The following is a 10,000-nucleotide window of genomic DNA, read 5'->3' on the forward strand; positions in this document are numbered from 1 at the left end:
CACAAGAATGACCTTCTCACAGGAACGACCTTCACAGGAATGACCTTCATACAGAAAAGACCTTCACACAGGAACAACCTTCATAAGAGGAATGACCTTCTCACACGAACGACCTTCACAGGAATGACCTTCATACAGAAACAACCTTCACACAGGAATAACCTTCATAAGACGAACGACCTTCACAGAACGACCTTCACAAAACGACCTTTACACAAGAACGCCCTTCACACAGGAACGACCCTCACAGAACGACATTCATAAGAGGAACGACATTCACAGTAATGACCTTCATACAGAAACGACCTTCACACAGGAACGACCTGTGTGAAGGTCGTTTCTGTAAAGAGAAACGACCTTCACACATGAACGACCTTCATAAGAGGAACGACCTTCACAAAACAACCTTCTCACAGGAACGTCCCTCACGGAACGACCTTCACACAGGAACGACCTTCAGAGAACGACCTTCACAGAGGAACGACCTTCAGAGAACGACCTTCACACAGGAACGACCCTCACACAGCAACGACCTTCACTGACTCCACACGGTGTTTGGCTGAGTCAGTGAGCACCGCGCTCTCTCCACCTCTAACCCTCACAGTCTCACTTCTTGAATCTTGATGGATGGGAGTCCGTCAGGTTATTTGAATGTCAGAGAGGCAGCATGACTCGAGTTCAGTCAGCAGACATGTCGATGCTTTGAAAGGTTTCCTGACCAGCAGACGAAAGTCAGACGCATCGATACAGTGAAAGAAGAACAGGAAACAGAAGAGAGACAGAGGGAGGAGAACCTTCTGAAGTGGCGTATGAAGAGTTTTCTTTACGTCTCGAGAGCTGCCAAGCGTCACGCTTTAAGTGTGACAGTCACGCAATTTGACCCATTCTCACGCCACGCGCCACACTTGACATTTCTCACGCTTATATTTCCCCATTCAATACACTGCGGTCAAGTGAGCCGTCATTTGCAAAACGTCGGTCAAACCAGCCGCAGTCTATTCAGGGACTTGTGGTATGGGTGCTTGGAGAGCCCAAAAAGCAGGAGAACAACAATAAAATGAACAGTGAATTACAACAATTATTATGGCTCTGTATTTTGGCGATGTATTTTTCTAAACAGTTTTAGTTATATTTCAAGTTTAATTCATTTTAAATTTCAAGGAGAGATATGATAGTTTGGTCATATTGAAAAGTTTTAATATAAAATCTGAGAGAGGTGACAAAGTTCTTTCAATGAATTCTGGTACTCAAGGGCCCTGAGTATTACCCCTGTGATTTTTTTTTTACAATTTTCATTTCTAATTTCTGGTTAATTAAGACGAGCATTAGGAGGCCACAGTGCAGGGAGAACCGCTGGCATGGAGGTGAGGACTTCAGTCTTAAGGTATAAATCCATCTGAACGTATCATGACACTAAAGTCTCATTGTCATGTTCTGAAACTTGGCAGCTCTGCGTCTCCATAAAGAGAATCAGTGTGTTTGTATCAGAGCTGCCTGTAGATGAACAGAAGAGTGGAGAAGAAGATGGAGGACAACAGGAAACAGAAAGCAGCAGGTTGATTAGAGCACAGAGACGGTAGAGGTGGCGTGCAGACAGTCTGTAGAGGTGGCGTGCAGACAGTCTGTAGAGGTGGCGTGCAGACAGTCTGTAGAGGTGGCGTGCAGACAGTCTGTAGAGGTGGCGTGCAGACAGTCTGTAGAGGTGGCGTGCAGACAGTCTGTAGAGACGGTAGAGGTGGCGTGCAGACGGTCTGTAGAGACGGTAGAGGTGGCGTGCAGACAGTCTGTAGAGACGGTAGAGGTGGCGTGCAGACAGTCTGTAGAGACGGTAGAGGTGGCGTGCAGACAGTCTGTAGAGACGGTAGAGGTGGCGTGCAGACAGTCTGTAGAGACGGTAGAGGTGGCGTGCAGACAGTCTGTAGAGACGGTAGAGGTGGCGTGCAGACAGTCTGTAGAGGTGGCGTGCAGACAGTCTGTAGAGGTGGTAGAGGTGGCGTGCAGACAGTCTGTAGAGACGGTAGAGGTGGCGTGCAGACAGTCTGTAGAGACGGTAGAGGTGGCGTGCAGACAGTCTGTAGAGACGGTAGAGGTGGCGTGCAGACAGTCTGTAGAGGTGGCGTGCAGACAGTCTGTAGAGGTGGTAGAGGTGGCGTGCAGACAGTCTGTAGAGACGGTAGAGGTGGCGTGCAGACAGTCTAAGCCAGGGTTTCTTAACCTTTTTGACCTTGGGGCCCAACATTTTCAGGGCAAGGTCGTCTGGGGCCCAATCGAGTGAATGGTTCTGATTTAACTTTTGTGGTCATTTTTATTTAATAGCTATTTGTGTCACTATGTTGTAATAATGAATCCTGTTCTTCATTTGTATGTTTTTAATCAATATATGAACCTATACATGGGCTAATTATGCATAAAACCTTGCACAAGTTAAGATCATTTAATTAATTTTGCTCATATAAAATCATGTTTTAGTGCATGTTTGTCAAATAAGTAAGCTTCAGCAGCTATTGGCGTTGTATCGTCTTTTAAAACAGAACCTTGATATGAGACATCGTGTGTCGCCGCCAAAAGAGCAACGAACACCTGCAGCAAATAGTTCAACCTTTACCCGAGCACAGGGCGACCATACGCTGCATTTAGCTAAGACCTGGGAGAACTCGCCGCTGAGGAGGATGTTGTGGAGGAAGTGGTTATACTGCTGAGTGTCGCGTAGTAAAGTTCCAGTACTTCTAACTGATGATACTGCCTCTGGTGGTCAGAGAGTATACTGCAGGCCAACGATCACGGCCCTTACGGCCCACAGATGCAAACATATTATCCCCTCGCGGCCCTGCAGGTGGCGCTCGCGGCCCTTCGAAGGGCCGCGGCCCTATGGTTAAGAAACCCTGGTCTAAGCCCCTCCCACTGGCTCCAGGTGAATTCTGGTGATTACATCCTGCTGCCTTCTCTCAGTCAGCTCACTCTTTAAACTCAGATAAATGTGTTTGTGATGCTCTAATGTTCCTGCAGCTGAACATATCGAGGAGACTGGCGTGATCTGTGACAGCTGGAGGACTGACCAGCTTCCTCCGATGAAGAGGGATCATCCTCCTCTTCAAAATAAAACACCTGTTTGTGAACTGCAGCCGAAAGCATGATGTGAACGACACACGAGTTCACAGGTCCCGGAGGAGGAGGAGGAGAGAGAAGACGAGTGTGTCTTTATGGACATTTAATTCTCTGTTCAAGTTTGTAATAAAAAACATCAGAGGACGTTTCTTCCAAAACATGTCGAACAGAGCGTTAGCATTAATTAGCAGTCCTCCAGCAGAGCTCGAGACTGAATGTACACGCCAGGACGAGTAGACAACGTGGAAGACCTCGCCACAATAAAACTCTTTTAGAACGAGGCTGTCTCAACGATCTCCAGTCTCTTCAGCGTCAGCAGGAACACCTTCTTTAGAGCATGACGTCTCATTGGCAGGATGAGCTCGTCGTCTCACTTCAATCACATCGATCCACTTCAAAAAGAAACCTCATCTGTGGACCAACGTGCAACATCACAGCATCCAGCTAAACAAAGACTGAGCAGACAAAAGGAAGTGTTACCCCGTCAAAATAAGAGCATCGATGAGGTTTCAGTGTGTGGGTATGAAGACATGAGGAGGAGAGAAAGGTCAGACCTAATCCAGGATTATACTGTGTCTATGTGGCGGTTTAGTCCAACATCCTAACGTGTGTTTAAAGATGGACCCCCCCCCCCTTTACACCACAGGTCACACCTACACATTCAAACTCTGATAGCAGTGGTTTCTGTTTGTGGACCATCAGTCATACACATTCAGACGACGCAGCAGGAGGAGCCATTCAGGGTTACGTGTCTTGTCCAAGGACACATTGGACATGTTGCTCACAGCAGCTGGGTATTGAACCCTCGACCTTCCGGTTGGGAGACGACGACGCAGCTCTGGCTCATGGGTCGAATCACAGTCTGCTAAAGTGGGACGCCTTCATGATGTTTACTCACTGTTGCTTCCTGAGCGGTTGAGTCGTTCCACGGCGGCGTTCTCGGGTTCTCTGTAGGGAAACTGCAGCGTGGTGTCCAGACTCCTGAAGCCTTCTCTGAGCGAGTGATGTTTGTAGTACTCGATGAGCTCCTGGACGCACAAACACAGGAGGTCACATGGTACGTCGTGACATCACAAAGAGTCTGAAAACGTCATGATGAACAAAGTTTATTAACAAAGGTTACTCACTACACGTGACTCTGTCTGGACCCCTAACTGTCCTGGTCTGGACCCCTAACTGTCCTGGTCTGGACCCCTAACTGTCCTGGTCTTGACTCGTCTCGATCCCTAACTGTCCTGGTCTGGACCCCTAACTGTCCTGGTCTGGACCCCTAACTGTCCTGGTCTTGACTCGTCTCGATCCCTAACTGTCCTGGTCTTGACTGGGTCTCGATCCTTAACTGTCGTGGTCTTGACTTGGTCTCGATGCCTGACTGTCCTGGTCTTGACTCTGTCTCGATCCCTAACTGTCCTGGTCTTGACTCGATCCCTAACTGTCCTGGTCTTGACTTGGTCTCGATCCCTAAATGTCCTGGTCTTGACTCGGTCTCGATCCCTAACTGTCCTGGTCTTGACTCGCTTTTGATCCCTAACTGTCCTGGTCTGGACCCCTAACTGTCCTGGTCTTGACTTGGTCTCGATGCCTGACTGTCCTGGTCTTGACTCTGTCTCGATCCCTAACTGTCCTGGTCTTGAATCAGTCTCGATCCCTAACTGTCCTGGTCTTGAATCAGTCTCAATCCCTAACTGTCCTGGTCTTGACTTGGTCTCGATGCCTGACTGTCCTGGTCTTGACTCTGTCTCGATCCCTAACTGTCCTGGTCTTGAATCAGTCTCAATCCCTAACTGTCCTGGTCTTGACTCGTCTCGATGCCTGATTGTCCTGGTCTTGATTCAGTCTCGATGCCTGATTGTCCTGGTCTTGGTCTTGGAGCTCTGTGGTCTCGGGTCTGTCTTGGTCTTAGTCAATGCTCTTAAATAAGGCTCTTATTTTGAAAGGCTTAAACAGACAGTTTGATGGTGTGAAATGTGAAGCAGTCAGTAAACAGTCAGTAAACAGCGTGACATAAATACAGCTGCTGAACCTTCCCACAATGCACCACACGTCTGTGTATCGCCGAGGCCCCGGGGCCAACACGCCTCTAATCACAGTTATTTTTGTGCACGCTGCTAAAACAAAATCCAGCTTTTGACACTTCATTAGGCGCCGCACACGCTGATTTATTTATGAGCTGCGGCGGCGGAATTTAAAAAAGAAAAGAGACTCACTAATATGCTCCTGAACTTCTTGTTCTCTGCGATGTGGAAGCAGCCGTCTTTGGTCAGGATCTTTATGTGCTTCACGTCGTTGTTGTACCTGTGGGCCAGTGAATAAGTTATGAGTGTAATTTCCCTCTCTGATCACCGCCATCGATCGGAGGCCCGCCCCCTGGCCTCTGAGGAGAGCGCCAACCTCTCGCTGTAATGCACCAAGTCCCAGAGGTCTGTGACACGAGAATGATGGGTGGTCAGGAGGAAACGTGTGACCCCAAACCACCCCCTTACACACACACACACACACACACACACACACACACACACACACACACACACACACACACACACACACACACACACACACACACACACACACACACACACACACACACACACACACAGGTAGGCTGATGGCGCTCATCTACAAGCTGTGAACAATATGAGGAAGCGACACTAGGGGGCAGCACATCCGCTTCAGGACGGGGACTTTAAACAGCTGATGGCAAACATGTTATGTCTCCATGATCCAGTTTACATTGATCTTAAATGAAGTGGAGAGGAGAGAAGCTTATTTAAAGGAGCAGTCTGTAACTCTAGTGTTTAAAATGAGTACTGCAGTCTAAACTCTAATCATCACAGAGAGCTGCCCCCTAGTGTTTAAAATGAGTACTGTAGTCACTGTAGAGACACTGTAGCTTCAGTGTTTAGCCAGCTCAGCATGTAGAGACACTGTAGCTTCAGTGTTTAGCCAGCTCTGCATGTGGTGGACACTGTAGCTTCAGTGTTTAGCCAGCTCTGCATGTGGTGGACACTGTAGCTTCAGTGTTTAGCCAGCTCTGCATGTAGAGACACTGTAGCTTCAGTGTTTAGCCAGCTCTGCATGTGGTGGACACTGTAGCTTCAGTGTTTAGCCAGCTCTGCATGTGGTGGACACTGTAGCTTCAGTGTTTAGCCAGCTCTGCATGTGGTGGACACTGTAGCTTCAGTGTTTAGCCAGCTCTGCATGTGGTGGACACTGTAGCTTCAGTGTTTAGCCAGCTCTGCATGTGGTGGACACTGTAGCTTCAGTGTTTAGCCAGCTCTGCATGTAGAGACACTGTAGCTTCAGTGTTTAGCCAGCTCTGCATGTGGTGGACACTGTAGCTTCAGTGTTTAGCCAGCTCTGCATGTGGTGGACACTGTAGCTTCAGTGTTTAGCCAGCTCTGCATGTGGTGGACACTGTAGCTTCAGTGTTTAGCCAGCTCTGCATGTGGTGGACACTGTAGCTTCAGTGTTTAGCCAGCTCTGCATGGGTCTGTAAAGCTTTCTGCGTTCTAACCTCTCTCCATGTTTCATCTCCAACATTGATCCTAGTTTGAGCAGCTTTCTGCTGCTGGAGCTTATTAGAAACATGCAGAGGCTTTTTAGCTCGGGTACAATCACTTCTATCTGAAGCAGTTCCACTGCCCGCTTCCATCGCTGCAACACCTGTTCACCTGATAACTGCTCTCATATCTGGCAAACCCAGGGGCGTCCAAAACGGCCTTCAAAGCCCCGCCTACCTTCTCTGGTCCAATCAGATCCAGAGCATTCAGGAGCAGAAAGCTAACTGTTTCCTGAGTATCAAATGTTTTTTGATGTTGATATTAAGAAATTAAGTTTTATTTTCAGCTGTGCAGGAGAGAAACCTTTCCTACCAGCTTCCTTATCTTTTACTTTTTGAGAACCATCTTGGCGTCTCTGAGGGAGGGGACATCTCCATTCATGATGAATACTTTTGAAAAGACGTCCCCACAGCTCGGTCTCCTCCGTCTGCTCCTCTCTTTCAGGGTGACCTTTAAATAACCTTGAGCAGTCGGACTTGCTCTCTAATTGATTAGCAGGTAGAAACTGAGAGAGTCATCTCTGTTTCCACTGACACGATGACTTCATGATCACAGACGTGATCTATTCATGATCACCGAAGGCCCTTTTTCTTGTTTTCTTGTTTTGGGGGGTTTGGAGGTCTAACCATGACGGTCTTACGTGGTCTAAAGCCCTGCAGCATGCAGGCTGGAGAGTCTCCGTGGTTAACAGACTCTGAGCCTCCGATCACAAGAACCTCAACGTGCAGGTAAAACTTTAACTCTGCATTCACACAGCGTCTTCATGAGAGAGTCTGCGTCACCGCCATGTCACACTCACTTTATACTGATGGCGTACTCTGTGTACTCTCGGCTGCGATGGCGGACCAGGTACGTACTGTTGACCCTGTTGAGGAGTTCTGCCTCAGCCTGGAGTCTCTCCATGGGGCCTGCAAACCTGAACCAGAAACAACACAGAAACTGAACCTCAGACCTGTTGTTTATATGCCGATATAAACCTTTAAAGGTCACAGATTACCCAGAATCCTCTCCTCCATCTTCCTCTAACACGTGTCTCTAGTCTGTCTACAAACCCCCCAATGATGAGAAAAGTCCATCCTCTCCGTCTTCTGCCTGCTCAAACAGGCCGTTTGGAGATGTTCCCTTCATGACATCACAAAGGGCAGTAGCCCCTCCCCCAGGTGGGTGACACTCCCACAGCTAGGTGTTTGTTCTGCCCTCTGAGTCTGCCTTCTCACCGTAAACAATAGGACATGGAGCCAGAAAGCAGCGAGTACACCCGAGCCCTTCCAGAGAGGGGGCGTGGTCAGACACAGCTCATTTACATATTTAAAGCTACAGACACAGAAACAGCCTGTTCTGAGCAGGGCTGAAATCGAGGGGTTTATAGACATGATCAAATACAGGATCAGAGTGGATTTACAACAACACACTTCACACACATGATGAAGAGGAGCGAGGACACTGATTTCACCTGAAGAAGAGGAGGAGGAGATCATGTGACCTTTAAAGAGGATGTTCAGTGAGATAACAGGTGTCAGTGTTTCGTGAGCTCACCAGGGCTGGGTGGAGTAGTCGACTGGTTTTGGGACCTGGAGCAAAGAACAAAGTCTGTTTGTTATTGACATGAAGCAACCTCGACACAAAACATGAATATGACTCAGGTCAACAGTCCTGACGCTGCTCCTTGAACTCTGTAAGAGGACAATAAAACAGCTGAATGCTGCTCTTATCTTTAGCACAGAGCAGATAAGGGGATCCTGCAGCAGCCGGTCACAGAGACAGGCTACCAGATGTGATGGAGAGATTTAAAGAACTCAACAACAACAACAACAACAACAACAACAGTTCATGTGTAAGACGCTCTTTTCTTTTTGCTTCTTGTTGATCAAGTCAATTAAAACATTTCATCTCCATAGAACTTCCTTTTTCTGGGAACTCAGAGTTTATCTTATCGCAGGTACAAAACCCCCCCACACACACACACACTCACACACACACTTCCCCTCACCCTGAAAGTAAACACACACATCGCTCTAATGTTGTCAGAAAAAGAAGAGAGAGAGAGAAGCTGCTTACACACGGACAAGGCTTCACCGCGTCGCTGGGGAAGAAGCCGACCTCCTTAGTGGACAGGATTCTACCCTGAAAGCACACACACACACACACACACACACACACACACACACACACACACAGACACAGACACAGACACAGACACAGACACAGACACAGACACAGACACAGACACACACACACACACACACACACACACACACACACACACACACAGACACACACACACACACACACAGACACACAGACACAGACACAGACACACACACACACACACACACACACACACACACACACACAGACACACACAGACACACACACACACACAGACACAGACACAGACACACACAGACACACACACAGACACACACACACACAGACACACACACACAGACACACAGACACACACACACACACACAGACACAGACACAGACACACACAGACACACACACAGACACACACACACACACAGACACACACACACACACACACAGACACACAGACACACACACACACACACACACACACACACACACAGTGATTATTGTGTGTTAACAGCGTGCTGGTTAACTGTGGGTGGAATAATGGCTGACAGTGTTTATTGTTACCGTGGCGACTGGGAGACTTGTGGAGGTCTATAAAGACTCTCAGGATTTACAGATCTGAGGCGTTCCGTCCTTTTCAAACGGTGGTGAAGGTCAGCCGTGAATATAAATCACTGAGTCGCTCACATGAACGTGCAGATATCTGTGATGACGCAGAGCGACCCCGAGGAAGCAGCAGGCCGATCGTGGCGTCCGTCAGTGACACACAGCTGATGCATTTGTTTATTGTATGTTCCTGAGAGAGAGCGTGCAGCCCCACGGCGTGCGGGCCCACGGCGTGCGGGCCCACGGCGTGCGGCCCCACGGCGTGCAGGCCCACGGCGTGCGGCCCCACGGCGTGCAGCCCCACGGCGTGCAGGCCCACGGCATGCGGGCCCACGGCGTGCAGCCCCACGGCGTGCAGCCCCACAGCGTGCGGCCCCACGGCGTGCGGCCCCACGGCGTGCGGCCCCACGGCGTGCAGCCCCACGGCGTGCAGGCCCACGGCGTGCGGCCCCACGGCGTGCGGCCCCACGGCGTGCGGCCCCACGGCGTGCGGCCCCACGGCGTGCGGCCCCACGGCGTGCGGCCCCACAGCGTGCGGTCAGATGTTTGTGACTGGACGCGGGGGTATTATGGTCTGCATCCTGGTGTCTGTGTCTAACTGATGGGCCGACGTGTGTCTGGTGTGTTTT

The 10,000-nt window shown here is 49.4% G+C and overlaps 1 protein-coding gene across 1 annotated transcript in view; it reads right to left on the reverse strand.

Moving 5' to 3' along the window:
- The window catches only part of LOC306819384 (guanine nucleotide exchange factor VAV3-like), a 35,437-nt gene that overhangs the window by 3,871 nt on the left and 21,566 nt on the right, over positions 1 to 10,000 (reverse strand). Inside the window, exons 16-20 of the mRNA XM_079373178.1 lie at positions 8,724 to 8,789; positions 8,202 to 8,236; positions 7,465 to 7,581; positions 5,313 to 5,400; positions 4,004 to 4,133 (exon numbers count right to left, since the gene is read on the reverse strand). Coding sequence (XP_079229304.1) covers positions 4,004 to 4,133; positions 5,313 to 5,400; positions 7,465 to 7,581; positions 8,202 to 8,236; positions 8,724 to 8,789 — 436 coding nt within the window. The remainder of the gene's footprint in view (positions 1 to 4,003; positions 4,134 to 5,312; positions 5,401 to 7,464; positions 7,582 to 8,201; positions 8,237 to 8,723; positions 8,790 to 10,000) is intronic.

The sequence above is a fragment of the Symphodus melops genome (assembly GCF_947650265.1).
Source record: "Symphodus melops genome assembly, contig: scaffold_238, whole genome shotgun sequence".
Classification (NCBI taxonomy): Eukaryota; Metazoa; Chordata; class Actinopteri; order Labriformes; family Labridae; genus Symphodus; species Symphodus melops.